The following is an 18,335-nucleotide window of genomic DNA, read 5'->3' on the forward strand; positions in this document are numbered from 1 at the left end:
AATATACCCCAAAATCTTGTCCATCAGTCAGACAGGCTCACAACTGAATGTGAATGGAATGATTATTTGGGATTTCATTCTATTCAACAGCAATACACTCCTTGTAACAACAGCTTCTGTAAGTCATCCACTTGAGAAAAAAATATACCATGTTCTGTGTTGTAAGGACTGCCATGTCAAGCAGTACACTTTGCATAAACATTGTTCTCCACAAAAAGTCTCCTTGAAGCTGCATAATGTTACATCCTCTTAACGTGACATATGCCAACGTTCTTTCTGTATGAGCTATTAACTTGTATATTTAAACCTGGTACGACGTATATCCCTTCTGTTTCAATAAAAATGATAGGGATAGTTTACATTTTTATAGTGCAAATTATTCCAAAGGCTCCAACAGTGCTTTACACTGTATGAAGGATATACAGGAATCAATTCCCCACTGAAATAGAGCCCCTTTGGGGGGGTGGAGGGTTAAGGGGGAGAGTCCCAGAGCCTGGGCTCCAGCCCGCCCCAAAAATCTACAATGAAATTTTATAGCCTCACATCCTGAGCCCAGGAGCCCGAATCAGCTGGCATGGGCTGGCCTCTGGTGTTTTATTGCCAGGTAGACGTACCCTAGGCGTTTGACCGCCGATACTTAGACTAACACTAAGCCACGTCTTGTTTCTATCATACGACATATTCGCAGTGGGGCCGACTACACACTAAACCTCGGTAAGATAGATTCCTTTTCTTCATGTTTATTTTTCATATTTTTGTTAGATTATTAAAATGTGTTAATTTTAAATATTTGAATGCTCTCAAAATGCATTGTATTCACTTGAACGTATTTGCGTACTTTATGATTCTGCAGGGATTATTGTTAAACCTGCTCAAGTCTGAACTATGATTCACTAGAGTATTTCACTTGGGATTTACTGGTTGAACTAGACTACAAGCAAGGGGCAATTTCATTAAAGAGATTGGAACTGAGTGGGTGAACAAGAATAAATCAATATTGCAGAAATGGGAGTTATGCCCAAGTAAGGGCTGGAGAACATAGGGCTGCATTAGAAAATCTGACCCACACCAAGTTAGGTAATAGGTTTGCATGACAACCTTACCTGCCACTGCCAATTGAAGGAAATGCAATTGACTTCAGCTTCTTTTCATCTGCCAGAGCCAAGCAGTTCTTCACTGTCTTTTCCAGCAGCTCCTCACATTTGTCCGAACCCCAACCCGGGCTATTACAGTGGATCACAAATTTAGCAGGCAGTCCATGGCCTGCACTGACAACAGCTAGTAAGAAACAGAAAGTGAACTTTAATTGCTTTCATCTTGTCAGGATTAAAAAAGTACATATGTGGCAGTGTGATTAAAACTGTGAACAGCTGACAGACACTGCTATAATCCCAGTGGATCCTTTATCATACAAATCAAATAGCCTGAAGAGATAACATGATTACATAGACTGTTTTACATTTGCTACCACGTTTTGTTGGAGTAATTTGTAAGTTACAACTATAATAGACCTCAATGAATAGAGAACAAAATCTATCACTGGCAATTTAGAGGACACATAAATTTGAAGTGGGCACTTTATTGCAACTTTCTTCTCATTTTATTAGATAATATGTTACAAAGTTGGGTTGTCTGTTGGAGTATAAAACTGTTAGAGGGCCGCTGTTGTTTTATTGTAATGTTACTGTCAAGTTACAGTATGTGCCAGGATGTTGTTCCAGACTCAGATTAACCACCTCTGTGATCTTTAGAGGTTTGGTGTTAATATACAATTTGTTGAGCCAGCTTTTGATTAGACTGCAGCCCAAATGACCTCAAATGCAAAGATTATGATGTATCTATAAATCGACAGGAAAAGCTACAGTAATTATCCAACTGTTTTCTTTTATTCCCTGCCAATGCAACACCCTGTTTCTGATTTAGTATGAGTGAGTCTATTTTGTCTAATTTCAACAGACAGTTTTGGATTGATGTTACTTTAAAATTTCTCTGTCACACGCATCACCTCACTCTTGATGACTGAAACAATGTTGTTTTCTAGTTTATCTCTTTCATTATTTAATGAGACAACTGTCCAGTATGGATTTATGGATTTACAGCATTTGATTTATTGTTTTTGAACATCAGAAGACATGATCTTGTGTGTGCCAGGGAATGGAAGAGGGCATTTTATGTGCTAATTATATCATGGAACCTCAACCCTGGCACAGACGTGCAAGGGACACAAGGACACCCCACAAATGGACTAGTGACACTCAGTCTCCAGGCTCAGCGAGTGCCGAGACAGCTCCTGTGACTTGGGAGCACAAATCTCCCAAGAGCACAGGGCAGGAAGCAGGGCTATGGTCTCACCACCTCACCTTCCTCTGCACAGCTGGTTGGGTGCAGAGAAGGGAGCAGACTATGTGCATACCACGGAGCTCAGGGCCTGATTGTGTCTCTACTCTGCACCTGCAGTTCAGTGGTAGAAAATACAGATATTTTATTTTACTTACTTTGGTTCATTAAAAAAATGCCTATTCATAGGCTCAAGTACAAAGTTAGTCGCAAAATACAAACTTGAATAGCAGTTTACAGACATCGAATTGCATCTGTGGCTGAAGCTATCTGTGCCCACAAAATTGTGGGTACGAAATGGGAGCTTGCTTCTAACAATCAGGCCTGCAAATGCTCCTCTTGGCAGAAATTCTCTCTTCCATGCTGGAATGTTTATGGAGCACTTTGTTATTACAATATGGTGGCCATATTGTAATAACAACTCCATACAATAACTCCTGGAGCCATATTATCACATATGGATATTATCCTGTAGGTGCTGCAAAAAAGAGAAAATAGACCTTGGCATGTGGAATTCTGACTGCAACGGGGTAAATTCTAAGGGGCAATGGAAGCATAAGCATTTGTGCACTTTGGGGCCTGCAGATGCTTAACATATTGAATAACCTCAGTGCGAGGCAATTTTGTCATAATTAGCTCTAAAAAGTTGGCAGATTCAGAATATATCATAAATCCAAGAAAAATCTAATAAAGCCAGTAGACACATCTCCAGTCAGTGGAATTTTATGTATCGTGCGACTCTGATGTGACCAGTTCAGTACCTTGTAATACCTTCAAACTGCAAGAGGAAAATACTGTGCCGACATGCCTCATTAGTTTTACTGTCTCTGAAATGGAGAGAGCCTTCTGATGGAACTATGGGGACTCTGGAGGACAATTGTTAATTATCCAAAGCAATTTTCACTTTTTTCAAATTAAAGTGCTTTGAAAGAGGAAGTATTTTACAGTTTTCTATAAAACATACAAGGTCTGTGTGCAGAATTCTGCTACGGTTACAGCTATGCTCCAGGAAGAGAACGATGGTTTACTCTCCACTATGGAACAGGAATCCCCAGAGACAGGGGAAATGTCCAGGGGATGCTGGGGGCATGACTGGAGCCCACTATTCTCCGGTGGTCACATACTGGAGGTGGCAGTTTTTGCTGGCTTCAAAGAGCCCAGGCTGCCCAGCTGGTCCCAGGATTGGGGAAGTGGATTTGTGACTGAGAGCCACTTTTCCTGCAGTCTCAGATACTATGCTGAGCTCAGCGTGGCTGGGTTTGTGGGTCTGGTTTATACAGTAATTAGGAATACCGTAGAGTATTGCAGTCAGTCAAGAATATGGGAACAGTTCATTCTATAATTTTCATGAAACAAGAACCATTAGTAACAAAGTAAGCATTATGATTAAATGTATGTCTCCATTTTCAAGTTTGGACAAATGAGGACGGTGCAGTGAGTGTGATATGATAAAAACTGAGCAACTTGAAAGAAAAAAAGTGCAGATAAACAGCAGACATAAATAGTGATAATTTTTCCTGTCATATCCCAAGTCATAAATTCTGTCCTAGTTGTAGTCAGTATTCATTTAGTAAACTGCATGCTCTATATTTATTTTTACAGTGTAAACACAGATGGCAGAATCAGAATTCTTTATTCACAACATATATCAACAATTTTACAGATGGCCTAATATTATGTTTTGCAATTCATCAAACTTTATTGCCCATATGCGAGATTTTCTCCTTTTACTGAGATATTGATAACTGGGCATCAAAAATTCGTAAGCTGTTTGAAAGAATCACGTTTATACAGATGACTTAGGTCCCGATTCAACAATGCCCTTAAGCAGATGCTTAATTTTAAGCGTGTGCTCAAGTTTCGTTAAGGTCAATGGGATGTAAGTATGTGCATTGCTGAATAAGGATGGAATTGAAAATGTGTTTAAAGTTAAGCATGTGCTTATCACATGCTTAAGTGCTTTGCTGTATTGAGGCCTTAAAGAGCAAGAATACCATCTTTAAGTATATAGACACACATGTATACAGGCATATGCTATCAATCATACACATCAATACATGTTTGTAAATAATGAATTTTTAGTTTTTGATATCACCACTACACCACTTGACCATCACTTTAGGGTGGATTCAGTGTTGTTTTTTACCTTTGAACACTCAAATACTTAAACTATGTTGATGGGGGTCATGCAAGAAGAGAGAAACCCATGCAAGTGTTATGTTCAAATAGGTCTGTTTGTGACTGATTTATACATAATATACAATAAAACCAAACTGAAAGTCAACTAGAAATCACAACGCATGCAGACGTTCTAGTCGTCCATTTTCAGAGATTTAAGCCTCACCTCCTGCTACGTCCAATGGCCCATTCTTTTTGCGAAGCTCAATGACGGCTTCCACAAATTCTTTGCCACCTTTCTTCTCCAAAGTGCTCCCTGAACAAAGACATATTTTAGTTTATCCGTCTGTTCCTGAGTTGCTGAAGCAGACATGTGATTCATTGTTTTAGGTGGTCATATAGCCTAGATTTTTCTGCCCAAACATCTTTTTGGGGACTGCAAAGTAAGATCTAAACCTTTTGGGACTTTGGAGTTAACTAGTCATTTAAAAATAAATCCCACCAGGACCTCGCATTTGTATCCCTTCTCTAACACTCATATTCTGATTTCAATGTCAACATGTGTGGTGACATTCCTAGTAGCCTCCATACCACATAGTTCCTGGTACCGTGCTGTGTTTCATGGGCTAGTTCAATGGTGACTGATGGTTCATAATTCTTCCCCTAGGATTCAGTTCCCCTTTCTCTTATAAATTGTTTTAAAGAGCAATTTGCCACAATAAGAACTTGAAACTCACCTGATCTTGATCCCTGACCCCAACAGGTGGCACCAGGAATGAAACAGTCTCGTGAGTGCAGCGGGCTGCTTTACTTGGCAACTGCCCAGCTTGTTGAGCCACCTTTAACCAAGAGGAAGAGCCTCAGAAATAAGGAGAATCTCTAAGGAACATACTCCTCCAATGAACTCCACTAACTACTGCTAATGAGTGGGACACTGTCACTCTGGGAGGAAGAGAGCTGTGCATGGGTTCAGGGCAACAAAAGGTGCAGTCTACAAAGGCAGTCCAACATGAAATGGTTTAGATCTTATTTTGCAGCTCTAGTTTCATATATTAATATAAAAATAGCCCAAGAAAACATTTCCCTAACTACTTAAGCATCCCAAACCATTTAGCACTGTGCACATTTATTATAAGACAGGCAAAGTAAGAAGTGGTATCAAAGTTTCTGATTTGTGATATTACTTTGAAAACGGATTTAAAATAAATATATAAATCAGAATTAGAAACTGTAGTAGAGTCACACATTTATTTGGTGAAGCCCATTCATTTTACTGATTGGGAGGGGAAAACTGCATTTTCTGATGGAAATGCACATATTGTATGCTCAGTGAAGCAGAGACCCTCCTACGAGATTCATTTTGCTAAACAAGGCTAGAATTCTAAGAGCTAACAGCACTGCAGCAGCCTGCTTTTCTTTGACATCATTAGACGTCTTCCAAAATTAATATTAAAGGTTTGTTAAATAACTGTTGTCTACTGACTTTTTGACTTTGACTCTGCTTTTCTTAAATGCAGTTTATTCTACTGCATTTGGATGCTAATAATTTTAGAAAGTATGCATCCCATGCTCTTTCGCCATAACTGACAGACACTGGGCATTTTGTCCAAGTATGGACTGCAAAATCAGACCCTTGACATTTTGTCCTAGTATGAACCCAAAATCTGTTCAGTGTTTAAATTATTCACAGTAAACATCTCAACTTTACACCTAAATATTTTGGTCTAGGGTCATTTTCACAAATGAGTGCAACTTTCCTGAATACCTCCATGATATCTCAGAAGTTACCTACACATCTATTAGATATGTTCCAAATGGCACATTTTTATAGCTATAGTTGTAGAATCAGGAGAACTCTTACGTCTGAGCCAACTGGGGATAAAGCGGAGTTGCACCACCTGAATAGAGTATTATGCCTTAGAAAAACATATCTTGATAGGGCTGGAGGGATGGAGGGGGTGCCATTTACTATTTAACAGGCCTAGCCAGCGCTGTCCACTGTGCAGCCACTCCAGAGTGTAAAGGGATGAAGGAAAATGAGCTTTCACTCCACCCAGAAATACCCCATTTGGGGCTGTTAGTGAATTTGACCAGAACTGGGGCACACACTGTGCAGGGACCATATACCCTCTAGCACAAACACAGAATCTACAGAGAGAAAAGGGATATTAGGTCACTGAGTGACAGCACTCTGCCATTATAGCATTGTTGTACACATAATGGCATTTTGTCTGGATTACTTTTAATTGTGTCAAGAAATGGAGCTTCCACCCCTTCTGATGAAGATTCATTTACTGTGAAAACAAAATCTATAAAATCAATTTCTTTAAAATTGTGGTTTCTCTTTTCATGTAACAATCCAAATACTTATCTCCTTGAAGATGTGGTGAAAAGAAAAAGTATTTCATACAGATCAACACTAATTTCTGCATCTATTCCTAAATTAAATTCAGCCTTTTTAACTAATAGTGAAGTTTTAATTTTGCATTATACTTCACTACCTTCTTGTGCAATTATGAGCTGTATCTAGAAAAGGGCATATTGTATTCAATCATTTCCCACTACATTAGTAAGGTTCTTGGTGAAAGTCTTGCTTCACAGCTTCAAGGTTAGTGGCTTATTTACTCACAAGCATAAATATGTGTTACTTCCATGAGAGTAAGGTCATTATCTCATGCTTTCCAAGCAGGCATGGGTATCAGTGTTGAAAAACAGCCTAAGCAGAAATTTAGGCTTGTAACATTTTCAGGATAAACCCACAGTACATTTAATTGTTAGAAGGATGGTAAAAGTTAATATTCGGAAGCTAAGCATTTGTGCATTTTTATTCTTTCTTCCAGCAGTCAGATGTAATTAGAACATACATGAAAGCATAATCAGTGCATTTTTCACAGAAGTTTCTTTATCCACTAGTTTCAAAAGCATCTCTTCAAAAGGTAAGAGAAGAGTACATTAGCTAGCTGAACCTTATAGACTTTAGAAGCGTATTATTCAAATACAGAATATTCTTGTATTTTATTTTTGAGGCTTCTGTGTAATTTCCTTCAGCCAGCTAGTCTACAGCTGCACCAGCTCAGGCTGTTGTCTCTGCTGCTCTAATAAGCTGTGCAGAATTGGGTTTGTCTGGATGTTGCTTGGAAGAGAGGTCTTTCAGGAAAACCCAAGGTGTTGCAGGAAGTGCTGATCCTGTAGGAGACACTCTCCCCTTGAAGCCAATAGTGAAATAACATCCCAGGCATTAAGGTGCCCTGTGCAGACAGTGGCGATGTGGTTAAGTTCAGTGGTAAAATGAGGCTGTGATCCCTGTTGTCACATCCTATTATAAGGGTAGGTTGCCACTCTTAGCAGCAACCTTAATATTCAGTCCAAATTCCAGTTTGCATAATTCCATTCTGCCTTAAGTTTTCCAGGCAGGTTCAGTACGATCTAATACTCTTTTGCTCCCTCCTCTGTCTACATTTCTATTCTAAAATTTGAGAAGTGCTTTAAAATCATTGAGATACAAGGTGCTTCTCAGGGAATTATGTGATTAAAAATAATGAGTTACACATCTTAATGAATCTTAAGAATAAAAAATTAAATGGAACTCCTTGAGTCATTCTGCCTCCCGTGCATTCTCTCTTTGCTCTAGCATGTCTATGCAAGTGTACATGAGAATACAGAAACAGCTCACGAGAGCCACAAATACAATTGAGCTGTATGTAAAATGTGACCAGGTGACTGAGCATATGAGTTTAGAAGTTCCAGAGAGGCCGGCCCTAAGATGTCAGATGTGAACACCTCACATTTGGTGAGGAGGGGGGGAACCGGGATCTAAGTCAGAAATCTGAGGGATCTGGCCCAACTTTATTCAAGTCTAGGCATTTACACAGCCAAAACAAACAATCCTGTAGTACCCTTTAATTGGGCACACATGAGCACTGCACCTCTGTTTCTTGCGTTTTGGTTTTGGTTGTGCGTTCTATAACTTTGCTTTTAAAAGTCTGATCTGACTATGCAAGTCAGAGCTGTCCAATGACTTTGCATTTACTTGCTTGTTTTTACGATCAGTCAGGACTGCTGGAAGCGAGAAAGGAATGCAGATCTGCATAGCTTGGACAAGCTTGTTGCTGCTGATTGACCATGCACACACATACAAACTCTGCAGCACTGAACTTTCCATTACCTACTTCACCACCGGTGTAGAAGTCAGAGTTTGTCGGGTGAACGACAGCATCACTGTCGATCGTGGCAATGTCAGCCTGTACAACTTGCAACTACAACAGGTAAACAAATGTATATCAACCACGTTGGACAGAGACCGAGGACAGGCTCTACATTTACACATGTACCAACGTCCATGTTTTCCTACCTTTACATCTCCAAACCTTGGGCCAAGAGAGTATTCTGAGTGGTGCGTGCAAGTCTGTGTAAAGAAGGGTGTGTGGAGAAGAGGAGGAGGAATGTTGAGTATGACATGGTTAAATAAATGTTTGGATGACAAGTCAGAGCAATCACATGAGATCATTTCGAAAGTTTTAAAACCATCTAAAAACCCCATTTCACTTTGCAGAAACCTCTAATACCAGCACCCCACAGACCATGACACTAAAATATGGTATCTGTTTAAAAAGAAATTCTGGATCATCAAGTCAAACAAAATAATTAGTTTCTCCATTTTTTGCCACCACTGCTGTCACTTCTAAATTTGCAATTTTCATCACGTTGTCAGCTTCTAAAAAGAAAGTAACCTTCATGTTGGGGGAAAATATTTTCAGGCAGAGTTGTCCTTTTAAAAACAGAGCTGAGTAATTTTTTAAAAAATCCACATTTTATCCATCTAATTAAGTTAGATTTTAAAGGTTTTTTATATTTTTAAAAATACGTGCATGATGTAACCTTCTTGTATCTTTGTCTTGGTAATTTACACATATACATTCATGTATAAAATGCAGTGAAAATGGAACCAAATTTACTGTTCCATTAAGGAAATCTGAAAAGTAATAAAAAAGAGCAGGTATAAAACAGATATTAAAAATAGTATTACATGAAGTGTATCTAGACCAGTACTTTTTTTTTTTTTTTTTTAAAGTAGACAGACTTCTGCTGAAGGGTAATATTTTATTTGAAACAGAGTGGAAGCCATAAAAGCAATACACCGTACACTGTAATATATTTTCAAGTTTTATGCTGTTATAAAATCAGTATTGGTTTTCAACTGAATATGAAGGTGATGGAGAGGGGTAATTGAAGACTAATGAAAACATACAAACCAGTTGATTGAATTAAACATGAAATCAAGGTAGAAAGCCAATTTAGGGGATTATTTAATCATCCCTCTTTACGAATTTCTGTGTCTACTTTGAAAAGGAGGGATTGCAGATAGAATGGAGAAACTGCTTATTTTGAAAGTAATCTGACAAAGAATATTTTTATCCTTAATGAATCCACATAAGAGCCCCCCCTCAAAGTAGCTAACAGTCAATTATGAGCATTATGGAAAGGAATTTAGATGACTTCTTATTTTAATTGCAATCAACTTGAAGACAACCACTAATAATTAATATACAAATATTTAGATTTGGTGCAAATCATGCTTCTTAACTGAATTCTCCGGGTTCTACTTTCTTGAGCACTTAAGAATTTGAAGTTATATTTTAATGTATGAAGTCCTGGAGAATAAATTCTGGGTTCCATAATTTTCATGTGACCATTAGTTGTGTCAACCCATTCCCCATTTACCTAGGTCATCTTTAAGGTCAATGTCAGCATTGGTAGGATTGATAATGGCCTCCACCTCAAAGCCGGCTAAATTACTGATTTCACTGTGAATAAGGTTCAGCTGAAAAGAAAAGCATGAGGTGGGAAATAACAGGACAGCTGGGAAATCAGAGAAGCTGCAGAAAAGTAAGCTTTGCAACACAGATGGAGATAGCATCACTGCAAATAAATACGCAAAATAAAGTGCAGGTCATAAAAGGGGTTATTGGTCCAACAAAGAATCAATTTCAAAAACAAGACTCAAACATTGTTCTGTATATGGAAAGGAAGTCAATGTTCTTGTTAATGTGCTTTGCTCTTATACAGTGTATGTTTTATGTTCAGAATTGTTTGAAATTCCTGCACTGACATGATAAAGGATAAACCATTCCCCCTTGAACTCCTGGCTCAAAGATACTCTAATGACTTCTTATGCATCAAGTTGAGCCAGGAATTCTTTAGACAGGCCAGGACTTTTAACAGAGTACATGGTGGTTTTAATGGGTCTCCCCTTCTTTGCTTAATCCATTAAGTGTGAAGATGTTTTGGAGAAATCAGGCATTTATTTCCAATGACACTTCCAGTCTTTCCTTTTCAGTCACAGAAGCAGACATCATGATCTGCACCTTAGTAGCTTAAATTTTCATTTGTCCAGGACTGCGTTACATTGGTAGAAGGGCTGGTGAAGTAGAATCACTGAGTAAATGGAAGACCCTGTCTGTATATCTGCGGTGTTTATGGTGCATGCTTGTGCTGCAATCCAGTGGAATATTTTTAGGGGCTCTACTTTTTCTTTTAGTTAAATATTTTTCTGCCTGCAGCCTGTGAACTATACCCACACAGGGCATCCCCACAGCCATCAGTATTAGGAGGATTTATCATTGGTAGGTATCAGGGTGATGGAAATCAATTAGCACAGGCATCAGGAGATTAACCTCACATTTATATCTTAAGTTCTTTAAAAATGAAACTATCAAGTGGAATCTCAGGCAATATAGTTTTAACATCTAGCAACACGTTTTGAGCAAGGCATATTAAGTGTTCATTAAGTCACAAGTCATGCTCAAATAAGAAATATACGCCTTGTGCCACAACTGTGGTTCTTTGAGATGTGAGTCCCTATAGATGCCCCACTGCCAATGCACAATGTACCTCTTAAGCCTTGATTGGAGATTTTCCATTAGCAACGGCCATTCGGCCCCCACATGCACTTGATACAACCTCGTGCCATGCACCGAAGGTACACTGAACTGTGCGGGTGAACCGTCCTCAGTTCCTTTTCTATCTGAATGTCCAAAGCCGAAGGGAAGGTGGGTCAGTAGTGGAACACCCAGAGGTGGACACATCTCAAAAGAACCACAGCTACTGCAAAGGATAACCCCTTCTTTTTCTTCGAGTAGCATCTCTATGGTTGCTCCACCTCAGGTGACTCCCAAGCAGCATCACCACAGAGAGGAGGGGGCTTAGGAATTGATTCGAAGTTTGAAGACAGTACAGCAGTACCAAGCACCACATCAGAGCTGATGATGTGGACCAAAACACAGTGTTTAGTAAAAAGTAGGCGCCAAGGCCCATGTAGTAGCTCTGCATATTTCAGACACTGGAATGTTGTTAACTAAAGCTGCAGAAGTTGCCTGAACTGACAGAGTTGCTATTATCCATTGGGGAGGTAGAGCACCAGCTTCATTGCAGAAAGTATCAACACACACAGAGAGATCACAGACCCCTTGGATCTCTCTGTGATGGAGACAAACAGTCTAGGTGATTCCTGAAATTATTTGGTCCAATCTAGATAAAAGGCCAATGCCCGTCTCACATCTAAAATATGAAAGGAGATCTCCTGCTGAGTTTTATGTGGTTTGGGAAAAATACTGGTATATGATCTAAATCAGTGAAGATGTGAATTGACCACACTGTAGGTGAGAATTTTGGGTGCAGCCATAAAGATACCTTATCCTTGAAAAATACCATAAATGGAGGGTCTGCCAGCCAGACCCCAATCTCCCCAATCCTGCTAGTTGATGTGATAGCTACTAGAAAGGCTGTCTTCATAAATGAAGCAAGGAGCAAGCTGCAGGTTCCCTAAACCTTTAATAAATCTTGAGGACATAGGGTGAGCAAATATGGAAAACCCTTCTAGTGGGTGATGAAATGCTGATATCGCAGCAATATGAACCCTAATAGAGCCAGTTGATAATATGATTTCTTCAAGTCCAGCAGGTAATCCAAGATGTCTGACAGTGAAGAGAATTCAGGCACAAGACGGTGACAGTAACACTAGTGGTTGAATCTTTTCCATTTCTGAAGGTAACTAATTCAAGTTGACTCCCTTCTAATGTTTAGTCATACCTGTTCTCCTATCGAGCAGGTGGATTTTAATTCCGTGAACCATCTAGAAGCCATGTGCAGAGGTGGAGAACCCCTAGGTTTGTGTGAAGCATGCAACCTGCATCCTGGGAGACCAGATGAGAGATGGTAAGAAGCTTGAATGCCAGCTGGACACATGGGTGAAGCAGGGAAAGATACCAAGCCTGTCTTAACTAGGTCGGTACTATAAGGATAGTCCTGTCTTTGCCCTGTCTAATCTTGTTAATCACTCTTTGTATTAGTGGTATTGGAGAACAGGCTCTTCATCCAAGGAAGGAGAAAAGCAGTCCTCAAAGCCTGGTGACCTAGGCCTCCTCTGGAGCAGAACAGGATAATTCTTGTTTTTGAATGGGTCCACCTCTGGAAGTCTCCACCTTTGGAATACCCCATGAAGAATTTTAGTCCAATGCCCATTCATAGTCCTGGGAGAAGCACCTGCTGAGCATATCAAAAGTGCTATTCTGGGCTTCAGGAAGGTAAACGGCTGAGATCTGAATCTGATGGCTTATATACCAGTTCCATAACTTTATAGCTTCAGTGAACATGGAAGGAGATCTTACTCCTCCTTGTTTGTTGATGCAGAACATACAAGCCACATTGCCTGTCACGATCCTGATTGATTTGCCCCTGATGAGTGGCAGCAACTGAAGACATGCGTTCCTGACTGCTTTGAGTTCCTACAGGTTGATATGGGGACCAGTTTCTTTAGGTGATCATCTGCCCTGAGGTTGTCAGAGTTTGGAGATGTGCTCCCCACCCTAAAGTGATGCGTCTGTCACAGTTACTGCTGGAGCTGGGTGGATGAAAGTCATGGCTGTGCAGACATGGAGCTGATTTTTCCACCAGACTAGGGAATTCTTCATCTGGAGGGGATCTGTGACCTGTTTGTCCAAGCTGTCTCTAGTTGAGGAATAGATCCTTCTGAACCAGCCCTGAAAGCAGCAAAAGGTGAAATCTTGTTACAAAGGTGAAAGCTGTCAACTGTAAACAGTTCCTTACTGTGGATCAGGGATTTCCTTGAACTGTCATGACCAGATTTGCCAAGGTTATGAATCTGCCCACTGGGTGCCAATTAATCAAAGTATACCCCTATAAATTGCATTATCTGTACCAGAGCGAAGAGGAGTTTTTGTGTGTTTTTTTTTTATATTCATCTGGAGACCCAAGTCCTGGAAGAGAGTAAGAGCTGCCTGGGTGGAGGTCAGCACTGCTTTGTAAAATTGGCCCTTAAGTAGCCAGCTGTTGAGATACAGAACAACTAAAATTGACTCTTGCCAAAGGAAAGCAGCTACTATCACTAGAACCTTTGAGAACACCTTGTAGCCGAAGGGGCAAGCTGAGGGGAAAGGGAAGTACCTAGTATTGAAAACGCTCCTGGCCCATGATAAAATGTGTGTATTTCTTGTGAGCTGGGTGAATCACTGTATGGAAATAGGTGTCCTGTACGTTGAGGGCTGAAAACCAATCTCCTGCCTCTAGAGAAGGAATTATAGCTGCCGGAGTCATCATCCTGAACTTCTGAGACTTCACTAATTTGCTCAGTCATCTTAGATCTAAGATCGGTCTCCACCCTTCATCCTTGGGCATGAGAAAATACTTCAAGTAAAACCTTTTCCCCCCGTGAGGGGATGGGACAGGCGCTATCGCTCCTAAATGAAGGAGAGAATGCACTTCTTGACTCAGTATAGTCTCATTGGAGGGGTCATTGAAGAAGGATGGGGAAGGGGCGTGGCAGGGAGGGAGGGACATAAAGCGGACGGTGTAGCCCAATTTTATAACCTTCAGGGCCCATTTGGCTGTTGTAATATGATGACAAGTCTGTTACAAGTGGGAAAGGCAGTCTCCAAAAGTGGGAAGGTCAGTGAAATTTGCAGCTTGCCAGCTAGAGGTGAGAAATCAAACCATTGACCGACCTGTCAAAATTGTTGTGATGACTGGGTACTCAGTGAAGGAGGGTGAGGAGCTCTCTTCCTCTGGAATCTTTATCTCTTTCTAGTGGGTTTGGCGGTCCAGTGAAATCCAGACAACTGGGCCAGGCGTGATCTCTGAGCAGTTAGAGACCTGCAAAATCTCCTCTTGTTCTTAGCTGTTTATATATCCAAAGACATCAACATGACCCTGGGGTCCTTCAGTGTGTGTCGGGACTCATCTGTAATCCCCAAGAAGCATTTCTGACCATCAAACGGGAGGTCCTCGACAGTATTCTGATCCTCTCTCGGGAACCTCAACAGCTGGAGCCATGACACCCTGAACCCTGTGGAGATGGATCTGGCTGCAGTGTCTGCGGCATCTAAGGACCCTTGGAGAGAGGTTCTGGCTGATAACTGACCCTCCGTGATGATGGCCTGAAAGTGTTCCCTATGCTCATATGTAAGATGTTCAATAAAGGCAGCAAACTTCTTGTAATTCATGAAGTCATACTTGGCCATGATCACCTGATAGTTTGATATCTGAAACTGGAGGGTCGCGGATGAGTAGGCCTTTCAGCCAAAAGAGATCTAATCTCTTCTGGTCCTTATTGTACGTAATGTACAGTAATGCAGTTTGCCCCGCTAATGTACAACATCCACTGCCAGGGAAATAGGTGAAGGGTTGGAAAACAAAGATTCTGAGTCCCTGGGAGGGACATAATATTTCTTATCTACCTATTTGCAAGTTGGAGGGATGGTGACAGAGTTTGCCGCATAGTCTTCATTGGATGGAGGAGCACTCCATTACCAGGTAATGCAACTTGGCTGGGTGTTGCTGACTGCAGAATGTCCAAGAGTCTGTGTTGTGAGTCTTTAACCTCCTCAAGAGGTATCTGAAGGGTGTCAGACACCCTTTTCAAAAGGTCCCAAACTGATGAAAATCATTGACTGTCAATGGTAGTGGAGGCATGATTGACTTTTCCAGAGACAAGGATGAAACAGGAGTTGAGGGGTGGCCTCCATATCTACCCTACACTCCTATTCTTCAAAAGTCTCCTTGTGTTGTGAGAATGGTATAGGAGACCCCAGCCTCTCAGTGCAATGAAGCTGGAGGTTTGGCAAGCTATTGCCAATATGCTGCCCAAAGATCCCAGTAAGGCCATTGGGGGTGGGGGGCATCTAGAAGAGGGGATTACACTCAGGGCTGATCTTACCATTCCTGTTGTGGTTGAGGATCCTTGTCAAAGTACAGGTTCTTGCATGGAGATTGAGGAGAACCCTGCACTGATAATGAGGAGACTGACTGAATGTCTCCTTCATTCTCCTCAATGTTCCCCCGGAGGCGGGGGGCGGGGGGGTGCAGCTTTTGGCAGCTGATTCCTTCTGGTGGGAGACAGAGCTCCTCTTCTTTGGAGCGTTCCCTGAGTCCTCTGCTGTCTTCCCCCTCTTACGGGAGACTGGGCTGAGGTTGAAGGAGTGCTGGATCTGTCCGGACACAGATGTATCAGGGGTGGAGGGAGGTGTCTTTTGACATGACTCAGAAGCAGGTTGAAGGGAGTGTTCCATCCTCCATTTGGTCTCCTGATTCTTCCATGCTAAATATGAGAGGTTGGTGAAAGTTACCCTTTTGGGCGATATGGGACTCTCTGAAGCAAATGGATACACGTCAAGTGGCTGTCGCTGACCAGGAGAGGCAGCATTTGAAACCTGGTGAGCCAGGCATACCCAGCCAGGCCAAAAAGGCTTTCTGGAAAAAAGGGTGAAAAAACCCAAACCCCTCACTACTATCTAACTAATTCTATACTAACACTAACTAGAAACACTGAACTAACTAAAACAACAACTGTAGAATACGCTAAGATTATCAAAGGCAGACATGCTACAGGTTTGTCTCAGGCTGAGGCGGTAGAGGAGAGACTGAGGGTGGTTTGCCAGCGCAACTCTACAAACCCTCGGTGTGCAGCACGAGGTAGTATAGACTGCATGCACAGGCCAAAAGGACACTGCTAATGGAAAATCTCCAATCAAGGGCACGAGAGGCACATGTGCACCTGAAATAGAGCACCCTAGGTATATTACTCGAAGAAGAATTAAAGTTACAATACCATACCAGTAAGAACATATTTGTAAAAAAGTGCTCAGTGACACACTATTAGTGCAGTTTGTTCATTACTGAGTGCAAGTTTGGGAGTCTCTAATACATATCACAAATTACTCTGTAGTCTGGGACAACTGAACATGGAATGTCAGACTCTGCTCATGACGTACCCACCACTGGGACAGCAAGAGTCTAGTGAAGACAGCACTTTGACAAAACTGTGTGGAGAATTTGTGCTTAGCTACACTGTGCCCTTGTTGTAGCCAGTGTTCTAAAGTCTTTAATATCATAAGCACCAAACTAACTCAAATGTTTTAAAAATATGATGATTCAATAATGTTTATACTTGTAATCTCCCTAATCCCTTTTGTAGAGCACAACAGTGAGAATAAGCAGATATATACACATTATAATTATGCCTATAGATGTGATTAGCATGGTGCTATCCATGCACCTAAAGTGACTTTTTCAGTGTCTGACTACGCAGTACAGAAGGCCACCCAAGTATGTATTTGAGCTAATGCTACATTTCTATCAAATATTTATAGATAAAGAAAACTAAAGACAAAGTTCTCTTTCACTTACATAAATCCTGATCTAAAGCCCACTGAAGTCAATGGAAAGATTCCTTTTGAATTTAATGGGCTTTGGATCTGACCTATGAAGTATAACATTTCAGTGTAATCAAGTATATTGAGACCCAGAGATTACTTCCACCAATTGCTGAATTTGGTCTGTTGTATTTTAATCCATGTTACTTAATTTTAAGCGCACATCTCCTTCCTGTGTGTGAGTTAATTTACTGAGCAGGAATATAAACGTGTCGATATACTGGACAACTGGTTTCATGTAATGTATGACCTAGATGCCAGTAACGTCAACATGTCATTCCTAGAGATGTGCAAAATTTATAATTTTTGCTGTGGAGTTTCCAACAAAAATTGTCACCGTTTCATTTCATGTGATTATGCACACAGACATAGAAATACTGTTTTTAAAAAACTTGCCAATGCATAATTGTTTGCATGATTTTAACCTGTAAGCAATTTTCACTCAAAAAATGGGCCCATTTTAGTTCCAAAAATTAGCATACTTGAACATCTGTGCAAATATGGGCCCATTTTTGACTTCGTAATGAAATGTGGGAAAGTGACTTTCAAATAGAATTTGAACCCAGTAATATTTCACACATCTAGTTACTGACTTTTCACATAATCCAGTTTGAGTCTTGAGTATGACTACAAGCAACTGCTGTTTTTTCTCTTTAAATCAAATCAAAACTGAAAAAAACTTTGTGTACACTGAAATAAAAAGCTGACCATACGGGATTTAAATTGTAAGAGGTCTGAACATATTTGTTTGTTTCATTTTAAAGTTAACTCTTTTTGTTCCCTAGTTCCCAGATTTCTGTAAGTTTTCCCCTCACTTTTATTAACTCCAGACCGTTTTGGCTTTTCAGTTTTGGGGTCCCCTTGATATTCATGCATTTATGTTAGTTATTAATGTATGTCCCAATTTAACTATAAAAAAATCCACCTACAAAAGACCCATCATCCAGTCTTACGCTGCCTTTTTACTGTGCAGCAATTAGACACTTATTGTGAAGTGTTAGGTATCTGTCACATATTTACAATATAAATCAAAAGCTTTCAATGAAAATTAAATCCTGATGACTAATGGCTCAATTTTACTGTCCAATATGTGAGCATGCATCATATAATACAAGTTTGTATATCAGGCAAGAGAAGAGAACTGATCCCTAAAGG

The 18,335-nt window shown here is 40.5% G+C and overlaps 1 protein-coding gene across 4 annotated transcripts in view; it reads right to left on the minus strand.

Moving 5' to 3' along the window:
- The window catches only part of LOC123375900 (core histone macro-H2A.1), a 72,397-nt gene that overhangs the window by 5,105 nt on the left and 48,957 nt on the right, over positions 1-18,335 (minus strand). For 2 of the 4 annotated variants that reach the window (XM_045027306.1, XM_045027305.1), the window contains exons 6-8: positions 8,621-8,711; positions 4,682-4,771; positions 1,104-1,278 (exon numbers count right to left, since the gene is read on the minus strand). In XM_045027306.1, coding sequence (XP_044883241.1) covers positions 1,104-1,278; positions 4,682-4,771; positions 8,621-8,711 — 356 coding nt within the window. Of the gene's footprint in view, positions 1-1,103; positions 1,279-4,681; positions 4,772-8,620; positions 8,712-10,176; positions 10,277-18,335 lie in introns of all 4 variants that reach the window. The other 2 variants (XM_045027303.1, XM_045027302.1) reach the window with 1 other exon arrangement.

This window comes from Mauremys mutica, chromosome 8 (assembly GCF_020497125.1).
Source record: "Mauremys mutica isolate MM-2020 ecotype Southern chromosome 8, ASM2049712v1, whole genome shotgun sequence".
In the NCBI taxonomy this organism is placed as follows: domain Eukaryota; kingdom Metazoa; phylum Chordata; order Testudines; family Geoemydidae; genus Mauremys; species Mauremys mutica.